The sequence below is a fragment of the Alligator sinensis genome, unplaced genomic scaffold, assembly GCF_000455745.1.
Source record: "Alligator sinensis unplaced genomic scaffold, ASM45574v1 scaffold262_1, whole genome shotgun sequence".
NCBI classification, from domain to species: Eukaryota; Metazoa; Chordata; order Crocodylia; family Alligatoridae; genus Alligator; species Alligator sinensis.
In genome coordinates, this window is record NW_005841904.1 from 3308343 (window position 1) to 3328300 (window position 19958).

The 19958-nt window shown below is 41.0% G+C and overlaps 1 protein-coding gene across 3 annotated transcripts in view; it reads left to right on the top strand.

Annotated features, from left to right (window-relative positions):
* The first annotated feature begins 145 nt into the window (after positions 1-145).
* Positions 146-19958, top strand: part of BUB1B (BUB1 mitotic checkpoint serine/threonine kinase B) — a 41358-nt gene continuing 21545 nt past the window's right edge. Inside the window, exons 1-15 of one of the 3 annotated variants that reach the window (XM_025197724.1) lie at positions 146-164; positions 388-548; positions 2105-2164; positions 2422-2566; positions 5723-5919; positions 6023-6204; positions 6328-6527; positions 9708-9802; positions 12318-12544; positions 14563-14675; positions 15816-15943; positions 16283-16335; positions 17152-17236; positions 17639-17741; positions 19760-19958. The exon at positions 19760-19958 is cut by the window's right edge and continues 112 nt beyond it. In XM_025197724.1, coding sequence (XP_025053509.1) covers positions 403-548; positions 2105-2164; positions 2422-2566; positions 5723-5919; positions 6023-6204; positions 6328-6527; positions 9708-9802; positions 12318-12544; positions 14563-14675; positions 15816-15943; positions 16283-16335; positions 17152-17236; positions 17639-17741; positions 19760-19958 — 1933 coding nt within the window. In that variant the 5' untranslated portion in view covers positions 146-164; positions 388-402. Of the gene's footprint in view, positions 165-382; positions 549-2104; positions 2165-2421; positions 2567-5722; positions 5920-6022; positions 6205-6327; positions 6528-9707; positions 9803-12317; positions 12545-14562; positions 14676-15815; positions 15944-16282; positions 16336-17151; positions 17237-17638; positions 17742-19759 lie in introns of those variants that run through there. The other 2 variants (XM_006018512.3, XM_025197725.1) reach the window with 2 other exon arrangements.

Genomic DNA, 19958 nt, shown 5'->3' on the forward strand with positions numbered 1-19958 from the left:
CCCAGGGCCCCGGGGCGGAGGTGGTGGAGGGCGCCCAGTGCCCAGCCAGCTGGAGCCGGCGGATGTGCAGAGGCCCTTGCGGGCGTGGGGCTTGTTCAGCCCGCTTCACCCCACATACTCCCAGGGCTGTGGGTGCACATGGGTGGTGGAGTGTGGGTGCTCATGTGAGTTGGTGGAGAAGCAGCTTGTTCCCTCAGGGACAAGGAGGGGGCATACAGGAAGAAACAGGGCATCGAGGGGTGAGGTCTTGCCCCAACTACCCGTGCCAGGCACCAGCCAGATTCTAGTTCACTGGAAAAATTATGGAGGGTGCCCGCAGGCTGAAGGGGTTGAAGACCGTTGCTCTAACTGCTAGATCACATTTCCTTTCTCACTGTTTTGCTGCAGGCACAGTAGTCATCTATGGCAATGTCTCATGATGGGAATGAATGGGAGCTGAGTAAAGAGAATGTGCAGCCCCTGAGACAGGGGCGGGTCATGTCCACTCTGCAAGAAGCTTTGGCTCAGCAGGATGCTTCCAGCCACACAGCCATTCAGCAGCAAAAGCAGTAAGTGTTAACCACTTCTCATCTACCTTTCCCTAAAATTTGCTGAGGCTACTACCTGTGCTGGGTCTGTCAACAGCTGTGTGCCTTGCATGGGGGATGTGTTTGGTAGCCGTGTTTGTCTGAGACCAAAAGAAATGCAAACTCTAGAGCTCTTGCTTCAGAGAATATACCTTTTATTAGACCAACTAAGAAATTGCAAAAAATGATCTTTTTCTGCAAGCTTTCGGGCACATGTGCCCTTCCTCAGGCTCAGGGAAAATTAAAGATGGTAAAAAGTCCCCATAGGTAGAAAATAAATGTGCAAAAATTAAGTTTATTTTCTATCTATAAAGAAGGTAAAAAGTCCTCAATTTTCTCTGGCAGTTCGTGGGGATTTTCTTTTTGTACTTCAGCAATTCTTCACCTGGTATCTGGGTGGCTCTTTCAAAAATGCATTCTCTCTCTCTGGAAGAGTGTCCTTGTTGAGTGAAAGCCCTTTTGAGAGTGATGGATATTCAGTGTGCACTCAAAGACAAAAATATCCAATAACCTGTGGGTGCCCACTTCTCACAAGGCAATCACTCCCTCTCTGATCTCTCAGTTCTAATCCTCAAAGCCAACTTATAAAACACCTTTCATAGACAAGCTTATGAACCTCACTTCATAAATCTGCTGGATACAAAAAATCATGGATTTAATATAGACATAGGATTTATGACACATTACAACCTGCCTGACATCTGACATGCCAGGTAATCTGCCTGTAGTTGACCACTGGCTTTCCTACGCACTCTTTCCTCCCCCCTGCCACATCTTTACACTTTGTCTTCCAAACTTCTACTCGTTTGCATCTTCAGACTTCTTGTTTACTTTAGCTTCTTTTCTAGCTTGGAGAACTCATAACATCAGCAGAGTCTCCCGTTGTCTGAAGAAGGGTGTTTGAGCCTGAAAGCTTGCACATAACTTTTTCCCAACTATTTAGTTGGTCTAATGAAAGATATCGTATCTGCCCAAAGACCCTTGCCTGCCTATGTCCTTAGACCAACACGGCTACAACCAACAACCCTGTCTTCATTATAGTAATGCACCAGAATGTTAGTAGCGCACCAGAATGCAAGAAGGATCCTGTCAAGTGGAACTGTATCCCTCAGGATAGTGATTTATGGAAATGTATTAAAAATCTGTTCTTGTGCTGGTTCTTGACAATACCTCTTCACTCTTGGTTCACAGCCTGGGATCTTTTCTCCTTTATTTAGCTTAGTCTGTCTGCCTCATGCATCTCTTCTTGTTCATGCTTAATGTTAAAGTGGGAAATTTGTTTTCTTCCTTATTAGAACCTGTTCAGTTTGGTTCAATATCAAAAGATGCAAAACTGGATTCTTGAACCATTTCTTTGGTACAGAAATGCAAGAGAACTTTTTAATATTAAGTATCATTCGAGACGCTGAAACAGCCTTTCAGTATTTAAGTATTTCTTTCATTGGAGAAGTAGTAATATGAGGGTGGGTCCAAGGATATTGTTTTCTAATGTGCTATCTATATACAGTGATATTTATGTGTTGTGATATTTCTTCTAGGGAATTTGAATCTGAAATCCGCTTTTACTCTGGAGATGATCCACTGGATGTTTGGGACCGGTAGGCTTCCTTCACTTTCACTAGAATGGGATAGTTCAATCTCTTGTCACTGACATTTGTAGAGAATTCTACTGTGGTGTGTTAATGAAAGGAGAATACAATAATTTTATTTTTGTTAACAGAAAACCCACTGAGGGCAAGGTTTACTAAACAAGTGCTTATTGCTATTGAAATCCATGATTTTTCATAAATCTCACTTTTTTCCTCAGCTGTCCTTATATTGTACATAAATTGAAGTCCTATTATCCTGTCTCTAGATATATCAAATGGACAGAACAGACATTCCCTCAAGGTGGAAAGGAAAGTAACCTTTCAGCAGTGCTGGAGAGAGCTGTGAAGGCACTTCATGAGCAACATAGATACTACCAAGATCTTCGCTACCTCAGTCTTTGGCTGAAATTTGTGAGTGTCCCTCAGATTTTTAGAGGCATGGGTTGGAGTGCATTTTCTGAGGCTTTTGGATGCCACTTCAGACATAACTGACTTGCTTTTCTTGGTACATTGCTATCTTGAGGATAGCTCGTTCACATCAGTTGAGCGTGTATGTGACTGCATTTCACAATACAGGTTTTACAAGGGTGAGTCAAAGCAGTACCTCCTTTTTTTTCCCCTCAACATTGGGGAAAAAAAATATTAAACTTGCGTACACAATTAGTACATCTTTGCTGAACACACAACTGTGTTTCAGAATAGTTTCCTTCCCCATCAGAGGTCTTTTTTTCACTAGTTAACAATATAGAAGTTCTTGTCCTCGTAGTCTGTCCTCCATTCTCTGGGCTATGTGGAAGATGGGAAAGCACTGTGCATCCAAGCAATGAGATTACCTCTGGTGTACAAGCTCATGTGTAGGCAGGTTGTCTGAAGTGCTGCCTCTGCATGGTATTTTTTTTCAGGATGGCTTTCTTCATACAGTGTTTCATTTTCTTTAGGGTCTTGATATCAACCTCTGAGTTTTTGTCCCATTAGTCAAGAAGTCAACAAGAGGACATCCTTCATATCTATGGCTTGCTTAAAAGATAAAAATTAGGTATTACTGTGACTGATTCTTGTACAGTGTCCTTGTTTATCAGTGGAAAAAGGCCACTGACTGAATCATAGAATTACAGAGAAGTAGGGCTGGGAGGGCTCCAGAGGTCATCTAGTCCAAGCCCCTGCCTGAGGCAGTATCATCCCTATCCAAACCACCCTTGTAACCATAATCGAAACTGTGCGTAAGACTATTGTCAACCCTGACACAACATAGACCTAACACCCTAACCTGCCACAGGTAAAATGGGAACCACAGTAGCCAATGTCCTACTTCTGTAAAATGTTGCCAGTATACTCTCAAGAGGTTCCGGGTAGAGTGCCCTACCCTTCCATTACAGAGAAAGACAAAAGCCATCACAGTCCCTACCAATCTGACCATGGGGTAAAATTAGTTCCTGACCCCAAATATATGAGATCAGTCCGATCCTGAGTGGAGGGGCAAGACCTTTTAGCCAGGAACCTCCAGCTTTGCTTTCAGCAGGAACATTGTCACACCCCAGTCAAAGTCCACAACCGTGGCTTGTAGTCAATACTCTAAAAAAGCTTAAAAACACCCTAACGTAGCAGAAATGTGGGGTGGGAGCAGACAACCAGCAAAGCTCAGAAGCATGGGAAGTACCCATGGTGGGACATAGACAATAGTTATGCTTAGATCATCCCTGACCAGTGGCTGTTCAACCTCTTCTTGAACACTTCTAAGTGATGAAGAGTCCGCAACTTCCCTAGGCAGTCTATGCTGCTGATTCTGAGAAGAAGACTATGTTGATCAATAGCTTTGTTGTCAGTGATGATGTGTAAACTTTCTGTGCAAGTTGAATACTTTTTTTTCAAAAATATTTGGCTGAGGAAAATATGTAGGAGGCATTATTTTCTGACTGACCCAGTTGTACTATTCAATATGGGTAGAATTCTCAGATGGTTTCCAGGATCATTACACCTAAATTTCTATGCAACCTTTTTCAGAAGTATGCATTTAACAAAGTAAAACCACATCTTTCTTCAGTTTTCTTGGTTTTCACTTCGTCACTTAAACCTCCTCCTGCTCTGTTCATAAAAACAAATCTGAGTTAAAATGTGTTAAAGAAATTTGAGGTACTTTATTCTTAAAGTTTGAGGCCCTGTGATTCAGTATAACTTTGAGCTTTTTATTTATTTATCTTTTTATTTATTTATTTTTACAGTATTCTTCTCTCACTTGTTGCTGCAGGATAGGCCCCCACACAGAGAAAAAACTAACAGCAGAACTCGCTGTACACAAAGAAAATGGGATTCGGGGGGGGGGTGTTCCTTTTACTCTTCCAGGGTTGCTTTTCTAATAATCTTTCACTTGCACTTATTTTAAATATTACTTGTAAAATAGTGGATGTAACACTTAAATGCAGGGTTTTATTTTTGCTTGGTTTTTGTTTGTTTAAAAGACACAGTTGGATCATTTGCAATACTGGCCCAGCAGCCTCTCTCTGACTCATTTTCCACTCTATATAGCTTTACCAAGTGAGAGTACTTCCTTTGATGTTTTAGTATTTCACAGAACATTATATTTGCCTAGCTCCCTCTTCTGTATTATTTGTCAGGAGGGAGACTATCTTTAAGAATATAAACGTCCTGCATAATAGATGGTTTTCTTGCTAGTATCACATAAACACTTTATAAAGTTCATATCCTTTCTGCTGTCCTTAAGACTGATTTCTGTGGTACTTCAACTGGAAAATAAGAAATTGATCCTGAAATTGTTCCAAACCTCTGTAGTCAAGATGAGGTGAGAATCCTGCATTGTGAATTTTAATTTTGATTTTTACTGGAAGGAAAGCAGCCTTGTGGAAAGACGTGATTTGTTGGGGCAAAAGAAAGTGTCCTTTCTCTTCGTAATTTATTTAAAACAAATTTAAAAATGTGAGACTTAGCAAAATGTGCATTTGCATTGTTCTGTTTTTAGATGGTACATTTGTTGAGGGCACTGCATCTAGATGGCTTGAGGTTAGTAATGATGGTCTTAAAGTCGCTGATGTGAATTCCATCTAGGCTGGGAGTGATTTAAAGTTGCAGCTATAGAATGCACATTCAATGGTTTTGCTCTGGTTTCCAGTAGTTTCTGTTCTTTTTCCAGCCTCCCAACATTTCTGGCTATTGACAAGGTCAAGCCTTGTGATTTTTTTTTTTCCCTGAGGATTTACAGGACATCTGCCCTCAAACTCTCATAAAGAAAATGATTAAAGCAAAATACCCATTGATAAGTTTGTGGGTTGGAATTAAGTGAGTGGTTTTAACAGTATCAAATATAGCAAGTCCAAGCAAAAATAGATGTTTCTCTCCTAGTATTTAACTGTTCACTACTGAATTATTTTCTATATCGTCTATACATTTAATATGATTTAGCACTAAGTTCTGCCCTTGAAACTACTCTTTTGAAACTTGCCTTCTAATCAGTGGAAGCCTTACAAGAGTATCAACTAGTGGGAACTAGCCCAGAAGTTTTTCCTTTGAGTTTGGTACAGTGAGACCTAAAACTTAAAATTTGGACTATTGCAGGGAAACTGCTGCAGTGAACCCTTGGATCTGTATAGTTATCTGCACAGCCAGGAAATTGGCACATCATTGGCATTATTCTACGTCACGTGGGCAGAAGAACTTGAGGCAAGAGGAAATTACAAGAAAGCAGATTTAATATTCCAGGAGGGGATACAGCGGAAGGCTGATCCTCTGGATAAACTACAGTCCCATCACAGGTAAGCATGACTCCCTAATGGGCAGAAAAGCGAGTTTGTTTTTCACAGTTCTAAATGGGTGTCATATACAGTGGAGTTCACACTGGTATCTGCATTTCTTTAGGCAGTTTCAGGCCCGTGTCTCTCGGCATATCATTCAGGGACTTGAGGAGGAGGGTAACGATGAAGAGGAATTCAGTCTTCCAGGCCTTGCTGAACCACAAAGAAGTTCGCTGGCAGAGCTGAAAGGCAAGGGGAAAAAGACAATGAAAGCCCCAATAAGTCGCATAGGAGATGCTCTTAAAGGTAAGGTGAGCTGGGCAGTCGTCCTGTTCCTTGAAAAGTGGTGTTTTATGTTGCAAAAATATGCAAAAAACTGACATCTGCATTTGAGTGTTTATATCCAACTTATTTTCTTGCTACTTCTAGTCTCAAACCGAGGCCATAGCATCCTGAATCAAAGCTCTCAACAAATGTCAAATGGTCCAAATTTTGCTGTGTTTGATGAAAATACAGCTTCAGCCTCTGGAACTGAGTTTCCTGTACTTACCCCTCAGCCGTGGGCAGCACTTCCAGCAGCAAGGGCTAAAGAAAATGAACTGAGAGCAGGACCTTGGAATTCAGGCCGGGTAAGAAATGTCAAGATTTGTTCGCTTGAGAGAGGATGAGGCTATATGAATAGGTGACTTCCTCAATCTCTGATACAAAACCTATGTATGCATGCTGTTAAAGGTCATTATTTTTCCTTCATTGAAGATTCATTGTTTGAATTTTCATATTTTCCATAACTTTTTTTGTGTATCTCACACCCCCAAATAAGGTGTGCATCTTTTTTTCTTTTCCCCCTCCAGAAGGTGCAACGTAGAAAAAAAATTTTTTTTAGTCGTGGCTGACTGTGACAGATTAAATCCTCCTGGAAACCCAGTGTGTCCAGGAAGTGTGTATCACAGGAGGCAGTCTGGGTAAGGCAGCAGGAACTTTCTGGTATGGCAAGATGGCAACATACCAGGAGTAGGCAAAATGCGGCCCACAGGCTGAATGCGCCCCTCCAGGCCATTCTGTCTGACCTGTGGGGCCCCTAAAAAATTTAGAAGATTAATATTTATCTGCCCCTGGCTGCCTGTCATGCAGCCCTTGATAGCTTGCCAAAACGCAGCAAACGGGCCTCCGCCCAAAATAATTGCCCGCCTCTGCCCTATACTCTTGCAAGGGCAGTAGCAAGACTGTTCTTTATTGTAAATAGTTCTTTATATAAGATCCTGTACATCATAAGCTGTTTTCCACACCACATGGGTCAACAAGACACTACAGCCTGCATGCAACAGACTTGCTCTGAGCCAGCTCAGTTGCTGTTTCAGGGATGAGCTACAGTGCTCAGTCAATGACTACAGTAGCTATGAAAGGGTTTATACACCTTCTGCTTGCTAGGACCAGAGAGAAGAGGCAGCCATTAGAGCACAATGTTTACATGCTTCTATTCCAATGAAGAAACATCAGTTCCCCCGCTTAGCACCTTGCATCCCAATTCTTGTGTAAAAGTTGCATATTCAAGCAGATATAATTTGACAATAATGAAATGCAAGCTTCAACCTAACCAAACTTCACAAGAAAACTTATTCCTAGAATTTCCTTAAAAATCATTCAGTCACTTCCTCTAGATTGCTCTCAGACTCTTTTAACTCCATTGGGGTTAACTAAGCTTCTCTTGTCATAATGAATTATTGGAATTTAGCAGCTTTCTGCAGAGTTCTAATTCATGCTAACTAGGGTGGCAAGCCTCTTTTACTCCGTTCCTGACTCTATTATACAAGGAGCATGAGAGGTAAAGAGTTGGTGGCCCAAGAATAGGGGTGAAATTGTATGTTGATTGTTGCATTATGAGAACCAAGCAGAAAGATTGATTAGTTAAAGCGAAATTGACCTTGTACAACCTGTGGAATGAAAGGTGTTGGGCTGCACTGTTTTTAAATTCATGAAAGGGTAGGCAGCAACATTCAGCAGGTTTGATATCTAGAGAACTCCTAAAGGCATGAACTATTGTAAGTCAAGCTTGAAAGTAGACTAATAAGGAGTTGAAATGTAGACTTAATAAATAATTGATGGGAAATTGTTTAGGCACTAGTTTGTTCCAGCACTATATGGACGTTTGCAAATAGATGAAATAAGGGTATAACAGCTGACTCCAAGATTACAGAAAACGGTTGCAAAAAGGAGAGTTGAGTTAAAGATGAAGTGCTTGAGGCTATTCCTTACCCAAAAGATGCAATTTAATCTCTGATGTTGACTGAAGAAAGCTGAAATGAAGTTCATTTGGTCTTTGTAGGCACTTAGACTTCCTTTGTCACATTCCTTTGATCAGGGCGAATGGAGAGCATGTACAGGAAGATGGGAGGAGCTGAGTGCACTGAGTGAGGAGCTTTTACACTTTTATCAGTGTAAAAGTAGTTAAGCCTGAAGGTTACAAATCAGTAACTGAGAAGGAAAAAACCCCCTGTGAATTTTGTGGGAACCCAGGAAAAGAGATTGACAGCAGATAGAAAAAGGAACTTGGTTAAAAGATTGGAATAATTCATAGAACTTTTGGTTTAATTAAGTTGAAAGGAATGAAGAACTGAAAAGTTTGCTTATTTGATAACTTTTGTCACTTCTGCTCTTGTCTGGTTTCAAGAAGAGAATGCAGTCATTATACTATCTCAGTCACTTTTTTGTTAGCTTTCTTATCAAATTTGCCCTGCTTAAGCCAGATCCAGACCCACTGATGGAGGTGGCATGAGCAGCACTTTGTCAGCACAGCCATAGCTTGCCCTCCATCTACCAAAGGCTGTCTCCAACAGGACCTTGAAATTCTGAATTCTGGGGTAGCCTCTACGTCCTCACTTGCCTTTCTTCTGAATTCCTGGATCTGGTGGCTTGGTACGGGAGGCAGCAGTACAGGGTGGTGGGTAGCGGTGCTCTGTCCCCGCCTACCCGCGCATACCCCCTAGCCCCTTTCCAAGTACCTCCGGTTGACACCCCCTGATATAGAGCATTGATTTATTATTTTTTGTTAACATATGTTTTTATATTTGTCTTGCTTATAAACAAACAAATCTTATTACTTGAAGCTCTTTGTGCCTAAATATTGCATTGTATTTTGAGATGCACAGAAGCAAGTGGTGTCTCTACTACAGTCAGAATGAAATGTTTAAGGATATAAGGTGAAAGTTAATGGGAAAGGTTTGCCAGTAGTTTTCAGACAAAGGTATTATGTGGTGGAGTTAAGGGAAACTTTGAACAAGCAGGTAGGGAGCAGATGTGAGGACAAGAAACCACCGTGTCCTATCTTGTTATTTGTCCCCAGGATCATTTGGCTTTGTTTAAGGGCTTTTGTGATATCAGAATGGTGTGTGAGGTGGGAGGATGGTTTGGAGGCTCTTAGCAAGGAAAGGAGAGTATAGTGCCATGTAACAGGCAATTTTAGATGAAAATAGGAGAATATAAAGGTTTGTTGGTATCATTTGGAAACAAAACAGGAGTTAGATATCTTCAGCATGTCCAATTAGCAAGGATACGTACATTTCTTGGAGGACATGGGAAAAGGATATGTGACTACTTTTCCAGTTGCTAATGGCCACTTAGAGATGTATAGGTGGCTTGCATTCCAAAATGAAACATTTTGCATAAATACTGCTTTTTTGGAGAAAAGGGTTTCTAAGGGCTGTAGATGGGTTGTTGTCATAAGGGTTGGGCAGAAAAAGTTCTGAAGACTAAATCAGGCTTGAGAATCTAGGAATCTTTAAGCTGTTAACACATGATTTCTTCTCCCTTAGTGCCCTCGAAGTAACATGAACTCTGGTGCAGAAGTGCCTTGTGTACTGCCTGCTTTTACCCCATATGTAGAGGAGTCTGCCCAGCAGCAAGTCATGTGAGTTTCAGTCTCTCCACATTTGTTAGATGGGAGCTGGCAGGGTAGGAAGAAGGATACAACTGCTTTGAAAGCCTCAAAACTGCCTTCTACAATTATGCTGAAAGTGGGATTGCAACTCTTGTAGACTAGGGATGTGAAACTCATCTGGCTGCATGGCCACATAGAGCCATGTGCCCTTTACTGGCTCCCTGTCACATTCAGTGTGAATGGCAAGTCCAGCCCTACATGCTGCATGCAGCATACACAGGCCCCTCTCTGAGGGTTGCATTGCATGTGGTATGTGGGCTGGACCTGGCAGCACAGAGGGTCTGGGGCACAGGCTGTATGTGGCACCCATGCTGGACTGACCATGCATGCTGACTCCAGGGTGAACCAGGTTGGGCCCCAGGCTGTCCATGCATGTCCTGCAGTGCACGCCCCATGATAGCTTCCTGTGCTGTGTGCAGCATCTGTGGTGCTGGGTCCAGCCCATGCACTGAACTGGCTCCTCATGCTGTATGTGGCACGCAGGGGCAGTCCAAGACCCATAGGCCAGATTATAGGGCTCCATGGGCTGAATCTGGCCTGTGGGGCATATATTTGGAACCCCCTACTGTAGACAGACCTGAGCTAAGTTTAAAATTATTAGTTTTGATACTGACAGTCAGTTTAGCCATGGCAGCAGAGGCTCTTGTTCAAGTTGCTCAGCCCCGCTCAGGTTGCTTATTGAAAAAGGGCTAAGTGTAGCCGTACAGACATCTATATCTGAGCTAGCTACTAGAGGTGTGCAAAGCGGGCCCAATTCGATTCGGATTCGGCCTGAATCAGGGACAGTGATTCGATTCGTTGATTCATATCACTGTCCCTGATTCTATTTGGATGAATCCGAATCTGAAGATTCAATGTTGATTCAGACAATCAGTGATTCGGACAGACACAGCTTTAAGTTTTTTCTACATACCTTGAGGTAGCAGATGTGGCTTGTGACCGCTGCGATGCTGGGGCACATGGAGCATCCCACAGGAGTACGGGGGGCCCTCCATGCGCTCAGCAGCGAACCTGGAAGTGAACCAGAAGTACTTCTGGGTCTCCCAAGAGTGCGCTGGGGGGGTGCTTCTCCCCAGCTTGGTGATCAGCCATAGAGGGGCCCCCAACGCACTCCCCAGGAGACCCAGAAGTGGACCGGAAGTGCTTTGCAGCACTCATGAGCTACAGCTACCTAGAGGTATGTAGAAAAAAACATATAAAGCTGTGTCTGTGTTTGAATCTCTTCAAATTGATTCGGAGGGTTCCAATTTGATCCAGAGAGATTAAAGGGTCTTCTGATTTGATTCAGATTTGGAGGTTCGACCACTGAATCAGGCCAAATGTCTGCTGAATCGAATCAGGGTCCGAAGCTTTGCACAGTCCTGCTAGCTACCTCAAAGCTACCTCAGGTGTCTGCATGTGCTGCAAAAGGACCTTTGGACTATGGGCATCGTATTCAGGTTTGTAGCTGTTTTCTGCTATCTTTGGACTTCTTGAGACTGACTGTATATAGGATTTTGTTCTGAAATAGACTGTCAAGGTTTCCATGACAACCATATCACTTAAATATGGAGAACTATTGTTGTTTTCCTTGAAATTAGCTTCCTGCTTGTATGCAGTTCTTGATAAAAATGCCTATAAATCCCAAGAGACAGTGATGTTCCATTGCTTCATATAGCATGGAAAATGCTATTTAAAAATAAATTTTGAAAGTCTCTCTTTTTTTCTTTTCTTCCTTTTCTTTTTGTAGGAAGAAAAGGAAACTGGCTGGGCAGTAGCTATGGCCAGCATAACTATGTTGCTATAGAAAATCTCCTTTTAAAATGTTGAAATTATATTCTAGGCTTAATCAGAAGGGAAGAAAACAAGCTTTAAGAGCTTGTGCACAACTCAGATTTCCTCTGACAGTTTAATCTATTAAATGTGAAACTTTAGCTGTATCCAAAAGTATACCATAATTTAGTATTTTAAATTTAAGACACCTTTAAAACAAAACTACAAGACAAGCCATCTGTTTTTTTGCTCTTCCTCCTGACATGTATTGTATGTTCTTCTTTTAATATGAAGGTATATGTCCTTATCTAATAAGCTCTGCAATAGTTCAAGGCTTGTGCTTGTTGGTCAGTTAACACAATTTGATATATATGTTAGGGTTAGTGACTGATGGCAAATGCTTGCATACAGGTTATTGGATCTAAAGATACAATTTTCCACTCTAGGATGTGCAACCCATGTAAAGTAGCATGTATATTATTTACATATGACTACCTTTATTGGCACATGTGTTATTACTACTTCCTAGGAGCATCATTATATATAGCTAGATTTCTCTTTCTGTGATTTCGTTCAGTTTTTTCTCTGTTGCTTGTTTTTTCTTATCATATTGCCCATATTGTTCTGAACTTAGATCCTTCATCCAGTGACCTGATATTATCTCTGTTCTTCATCTGTGCTTGCTTCTTTGGAGGCTATGCAGCAAATATTAACTCTCTATTTATTTTCTTAGTACACCCTGCAAAATTGAGCCCAGCATAAATTGTGTTTTAAGTGTCCGTAAACCTGGTAAGGAGGAGGATCCACTACAGCGAGTGCAAAACCATCAACAGGACACTGAGGATAAGAAAGAAGTAGTTATGTACTGTAAAGAGAAAGTTTATGCTGGAGTGGAAGAGTTCTCTTTGGAAGAAATCCGAGCTGAAATCTACAGGAAGAAAGCAAAAAAGAGAAGGGAAGGTATGCATCAAAATATGATCTCCAGCTTCCTCAGATTGAGTCAGGGAAAAATACACTTCTGGATTTCACATAGGCTGTGTCTGTTCTTACGTTCCTCTGGTGGCAAACAACAGCTGCTAGAACGCATGCAAATCTGCATCCACGAGTGTGGTGGCTTCAGTTGGTAGTTGTGCTGTTAGAGCAGGGGCGGGCAATTATTTCAGGCAGAGGGTCACTTACTGAGTTTTGGCAAGCCATCGGGAGTTGCATGACAGGCAGCCAGGGGCAGATAAATATTAATTTTCTAAATTTTTAGGACCCCCGCGGGCCGGATAGAATGGCCTGGCAGGCTGCTTTTTGCCCACCCCTGTGTTAGAGGGCAAAGTGCACCCTGGGAAGGTACCAGGTGCTGATTGGCCCTCAGTAGGTGGTGGAAGGTATGAGTGTGTGTATGTATACCAGTGGTTCTCAACTTTTTTTTTAAGATTAAAGCCATCCCTGGATAGACTTAAGGCACCCCTCAGAAAATGCCAGCTCTTGGTTTTCACTCTTTCTTTACCTACAGAAAAATAATAGAGCAGTTTTTCTGTTGCAAAGAGCTCATAAAGACCACAACTCTGAATTTCTATAGCTTATCTTGTGAATCATGTTTGCAAACCTAACAGTTCTAATATTGTGCGTGTCCCCCTGGCACCCTTGAAAGGATCTTAAGGCACCCTGGTTGAGAATCACTGATTGGTCATGTTCAGTCAGCTGTTGAATCACTGCAGAAGCCTTACCTTTCTTGCCAGAGGCAGAGTAGCTCTACCAGTAGAGTATAGGATTCTGCTGCCTGGGAAGGTGTTTAAATGTGAATCCACTTTGTTTATTGGCAGAAGTGAAGGTTTGCTGACAAAACTGTTTAGTTTGGACCAGTTGTGCTCGCCTTCTCTGGCCCTTTGGGCTAGATGAGTGGTGCAGGGCCATTCTACAGGCTGGATTCAGTGCAAAGTTAGTCCACAGGTGCAATTCCATGTGCCAAAACAAGCCACAGAGTGACTCTACACCAGCATGATCCAGAATGTAGGGCCATGTCATGCAGAACATGGGTATCCCCCTTCAGGTCTGGAAATCTGGCAGTGGGAGAGCACTTACCATGGCTCTGGAAGCAATTAATGCTGCTTCTGCTCCCCTGCTGCCAAATTAGTGGACCTGTGGAGAGCCCCCTGGGGCAGAGATTGCTGACTATTGGTCTAAACTAGTGGTGCTCAGTGTTTTGTGATGGTGGACCAGAATGGCGGGCTCCATGGTGGGTCAGTGTTAGGACCTAGCTGCCGCCACTATTGCTTCTCCATGCCTTTTTAGCAGCAGCATGGCACAATAAAGCTCTTTGTCACCTAGCCATGGTGTGGTGTGGCACTACATGAGCAAAGTCCTCGCTGCCAAACACCACTGAAGCTCCAGTTCCATGGGTTTAATCCAGTGGCTCTGTGAGCTGCATTCTCACCTGTGAACCATAGATTGCTGATCCCTGGTTTAGACCATTTCATAGTGTGGCAGTTTCTGTTGCTGTTCACTTGGTACATTTATTTTATCCACAGTGAGATACTAGAAAGAGCAAAACAGCTGGCCACACTGTAGCTGAACATTTGTTTATGCTCAATGTAGAATATGAGCAGCAGAGAGAATCCAAATGTATAAAGAAAACTTACATAGTGTCCCAAAGATTATGGGGTGGTATATGTCACTGCTACACAGTTTTATTGGGTCAGTCTTACTGGCTGACAATTCCAAAATGATTTGAAAGAAGAAATCTGATCTTTTTATCTCAAGGGTTAATCCAGAACCATCAGAAATTAAGCTGTACTTGGCAAATATACCTTCTTATACTGACTGATTCTTCATTGTGTTTTGTTAATAGCCTAGAATGATGGGTAAGGGACTTATGAACCAGAGGATCTGGTGTCTTCCTGTGGCTTTAACAGATATTTTCAGCTTAGCTATAGGCTACTCTGTTGTATATCATACCTTATCATACCCCCACTCCCTTCCCCCTTTAGAGGAATTTTGGGCCATAGCACAGAAGAAGGAAGAGATGCAGAAGAAGATTAAAGAGCTAGAGAGGATGCTGAGGGATACACGAGACAATCAGCAGCGGAGAGCACATGAGCAGGTAACGTAAGGCTTACATTTCTACTAAAGTATTGAAATAAAATATACTGAATAAATGATCCCTCCTTAAGTTAAAAGTATTTGCTTAAGACCTGCTTTTTAAAATCAGAAAGTGGAGGACATCTTTAATTTTTTTATCTAGCTTTATTAATATGACATAGCTTGTTATGCTTTAAGTATAATTTCTGTTGTAACTGTTTTAGGAGAAAATATGCTTTTTCCTATTTTAAATGTATGTAAGAGTATGATAACTTTTAACTAACTGAAATTCTGAGAAGTAGTTTGTTTTAAACAGAATTCTAATTTCCATCCAGCGGACACAACACAAACACGAGGAAAAAAACTAATTGTCTAGTAAAAGATGCCTTCAAGGATACACTAAAATTCAACATGTTCAATATTCATTCATACACATGAGGAAAGGGTACTGTGATACCTGGAGGTTTGTCTCTGTCTATCCCAACCTTTCAGTTGCTCCAAAAGATATCACCCAGAAGAATTCTTGCCCCTATGCCTTTAAGCAATTTATTGTTTAACAGAAACTAAGAATCTGAACAAGTACTTTTTTTTTTTTTTTCAACCATGATTTTATGGCACTCTGGAGTGTCTTTGAGATTCTTTTAAAGGTGCTGTGGGATGCTGAGTACAGTTAGGTGTGCAGATAACTACACGCAATTCACAAGATTAAATTCAGAGATTTCAGATAGGAATCCATAGTGTCACAAGCATTGTGACCTGTTGTAGTTTTCCTGAATTCTTTGGAACAGAAGAGTTGCTCAGTTATTTTTCTGTAGCCAAGAAATAAGTGAAAGCTAAGAGCTGGCATTTTCTGAGAAGTGCCTCCAGTCCAACAAAGTTGAGAACTACTGATCTAGACCAATATAAAAAATGTCTTTTTCAAATAAAATAAAAAAAACAGACTAACCAATGATAATGACATTTTACCTAGGGAAATAACAAAAATGTATAAATAAAGCTATTTAAAATTGTTTTTAAATCATGATTGAAATGAATGATTTAAATCAGTTCTGTCTGGCTTTAATTTTGGACAAGGCTGTTAAGTGCACTTTATGGAAGTTGGTAGCATGGTTTGTTATTCCATCACAATCTCATTTTTTTTTTTTCTCCTTGATGGCCACAGCTAACAGAAGAGAAGGAGCCCATGAGAATGAAACCTGGTTTGATGGGCGCTTCAGCACCTCTTAAAGAGCAAGGTGTATCTTTCTCCAGTGAAACAGTGCCTGTGAAGGAACTGCCTCATGTACAAAGGTAGTGAAGCGATATTTTTGATCAGGCAGTAAAAGGTGAAAGAGGCTCTTTGTTAGCCTCTCTCCCTTTTTCTTTTTTTTTTTTTAATTTGTTTCCTTCTGCAGGTAAACCTGCTTGGTCTTTTCACAAGCTCTTGGGCTGGGGGTTTTGTGGGGGGACGTGAGGAGGGTCTCCATGTAGAGAACCAAGCTCTCCTAGTATATCAACTTCTGAGCGAAATTCTTCTGAGGAGGTTAATGTTGATGTATTAGGTGACACAACTTTTTTTTTTAAGTTTGCTAGGGGTTGAGAAAGGTGTGAGAGAGAGAAATATAAAATATACCTGTATCTTATTCACAGCAGTTCCCAGCTGGTGGAAGATAACCAACAGCACAAACCACCTTGCTCTGACAGTAAGTACTCTTTAAACTGATAAAGTTTGGGGAGAAGATTATACAATATTTCCTTCAATTTAATATCAAGAGAAAACCATGCCTTAGAAGAATGAAGATCAGAACATGCTAATTATAAAAGGATCTGGCCATGTTCAAGAGCTTAACAATCTCAGTGGTGTGTGTTCAGAGAGCTGTGATTATTTAAAGTGTCTTTCAAGTTGAATCGCTTTTTTAACAGTTGAGGGGCCTTCCCCCTTTTCCTGTGCACATTCTAGAATTTCATATTGTCATAGAGAGCAATACCAGTGTAGAAAGGCTTTTGGAGGAGCTGGAATAATTTGGAAAGAAAAAAAGTTTCTATAGCATTCCAAGTGTAGAATACTATCTATTTTATTTTCATTGTTGTGGAGTATGTAGACTAAATACATTTTTCTTTTTTATTTCTAACCTACGGTTATACCTAACTAGTAGAGATAATGTAGCTGTTAGCTGCATGCCAAGAGACTTGGAAAAAATGTGTTTTTTGGATGGTGAGGTTGACCACAGAAAGACAAGATCAAGCTTAGAAAAAAAGGGTATAAGCTATAAAGAATACTCCAGACAGATTGGGTAGACTGACAGATCTCAGAGAGTAAAAGTATCACTCTTCAACACAGCAAAACCAAGTGTCATTTAAACTCTACTGAGCTACTATTGTGCTTAAATACAATACTATAAAGTTAAAAAGCATCCTGCTAGGACTGCTTCTTTTTGTAAGATCTTGAGTGGGTCCTGAGAACTACTGGGTCGTTGAAAAACTGTCCATACCATAAAGTCTCTTGTTTTCTTTTCTAGGTGAAGGTTATCTTCCCTCACAGAGACCTACTGTGCCTTTTTCCATATTTGATGAATCCTCTGCTTCGATAAGCCAAAATGTCAGGTAGAATCATTGGAACTATATATTGGAGAGTGTGGAAATCTTATGGCCTAGTCTTACCCCTTACCTACTCTCCTTTCTATTAGCAAGATTACTTTCTGTGTTGTTCCTTATTGTCTGTCTTTTGGCTTGTCTTATACATTTTCCTTTAGGAGACTCCATTAATCTCATAGATATCATCATCTGGAAAGATTTCCCTAATATTCATCCTAAATCTTTCCTATATGCCGCCCTTAAAAAGATTTTTCTCTGTTACTGGTAAGTAGCTTTTGCAGTCAACGGGCAGATAAGCAGCACCTTCCATATCAAAGCTTAAGTGGTGAACTTGAAGTGCTGACTGAAATAAGTCTCTGGAACAGAGACACTACTTTTATAAATGTTTCATGAAATATTGTTTCTTCTTAGTTGTCCTCTAGGCCTTCCACAGAGAAGTGTCCGGCGCCCACTTGCTGTTCGTAAACCTTCAGAAAGTATCACCTCCAAGGAAGATACACCACCAGAAGCCTGTGTAAGGACAAATTTCCCTTATAGCAACTTTTGAGGGGGGAAGAACAGGTATAAAACAGTAATACTGATGGGGTATCAGCTGAAAAACTACTGATAGTGATTAAGTAACACTTGTCTGCCAGCCCCTGACAACCTTCAGATGACATTGCGTATGGCTTGCTTATTCTTTCAGGCTTTCTGATTAGCCTCTTTGAGAGAAGTACTGTAACTTTTATGGGCTGGGAGGGATGCTTTGAAATGTGTTACATAATCAATGTTAACATAATACTATAATCACATGATTCTTTAGTTCTTTTGAGGATCTGAGTCCTAGTCCTTGTGTCAGAATTATCAGCTTTCTTATTTTGTCCAATTACATTGTCATGGACAATATTTGCGCAATCATAGAAGCTCTAATAATTTTTAAGTAGCAGGTGAGATTGCATCAGAATGGAATTTGGTTACAGAATAAAGCCAAAGAAGTGGAGAAAGTGAAGAAAACTTTATTCCAAAGGAAGTTATTATTCTGAGCATAAACAGTTTCATGGAAAAGTCATTAAGATGAGAAGGGAAATGGTTAAGAGACCAAGAAGAGTAGCTGGGCTACAGAGTGAATTTGAGGAGGAATAATGTGGGAGGGCAGTTAAGCAGTCTCAGATGAGCTTCAACTTTGAAGGAGGTAATGAGCAAGTAAATGGATTTGAAGGGTGTAGGAATATGTAATCAGAATAGCAAGATGGAGACTACTGGATATAGAATAGCTTGACAAGAATAAAAATGAATGTCAGGGACAATAGAGTTTTAGGAGGAAGATGATGAATTCATTTTTTGGCATGTAAATATGGTGTGATATCTTTGGGGATATATGAGTCTCCTCAGAGTAGAGGGGTAAACAGGAATGTGCACCATAGTGGTTGGACCTTGTGTGCTGATGTTGTCAACCAAAAGGCTAATGGATCCAAGACAAGCTTTTAGAAAACAACCCAAAGGAAGGAAGGAGGCTAATCATCTACTAAAGATGGTTCTAATAAAGAAGGACTGGCTAGAACATTAGGAGGAGAACTAGGAATAAACCATTTTGAAAGCCGAAGAAACTGTTTCAAGGCAAGTAAGAGACCCATAGTGTCAAAGGGGCAGTGGGGGAGCATGAGTACAGAGAAGAGATCTTAAGGAGATTAGACATCATTAGTGACTTTGAGGGTCATGTATTTTGTGTTGGGAAGGTATTTAATGTTTGACATTTTTTTGGTCAGTACTTATAAAGGAGATAGCTGCCAGTGGAATTCAAGAAATGTATTCAGGAATACTTTCGTAAATCATTAAAATGTAGCCATCTCTACTATGCACTGTAGTAGCCTCTAAGTAGTTCACATCAACTGTACATTAGACAGTAGCTCAGGATTAAGAAATTACTATCTAATTGAAACGATACAGGTGAACCCTAAGTAGTCAGAATTCAGTTGCCCAGTTTGAATGAATGGTAATACCTTTCATAAGAAAAGCCGAAAGGCGAGAGAGAGAGAGAGATGCCCTTTAATAATGATTGTTCGGGGGAGGTAGGACATATTTGGTGACTGGATTGGATAAGGGGGCAGTCTGAGGAGGTGTGAAAAGAGTGAAGAAAGAACAGTCTTTAAAACTTCATCGCTGCCTCCAGTGCACTGGAAAGAATTTTAGAGGGGTAGGCAGGAGACTGTAGCATAGTAGGTGAGCCTTGTGTGAGAAGTACCTAATGGAAAATCCAAAGACAGGTATTTAGGAAACACTCAAAAGCAAAGTTGAAAGATAACCATCTAGGATGATTTTAATAGTTTTATATTTGCTTATGAACTGGTAAAAAGCAAAAGACCATGTACAGTTTATTAATAAATATAAATGACAGCATAACAGTCTGCCACATAGAAGGGTTAAGGCTGTTTGTGTGTGGAAGGAAGGTGAAAATATGTAGCGCTCTTGAGTTGGAGACAGTGGGGAGCACTTGGATTGTAATTGAAATGGTTAGAAACAAAATCCAAGGGCTTCTTTTTCTGCTTGTTTCAGAATGAGCTTAATGGAATTGAACCCTTGATTGAAGATGCCATTTTGACAGGCTCCTACAAAAACAAAACCCTTTGTGCCAATCCAGAAGATACCTGTGACTTTGTTAGAGCTGCCCACTTGGCATCAACTCCCTTCCATGGGGTAGGACTACAGAGAATCCAAACTCCTGCTGATCCTGAAAGTCTCCTGAAGAAAGAGT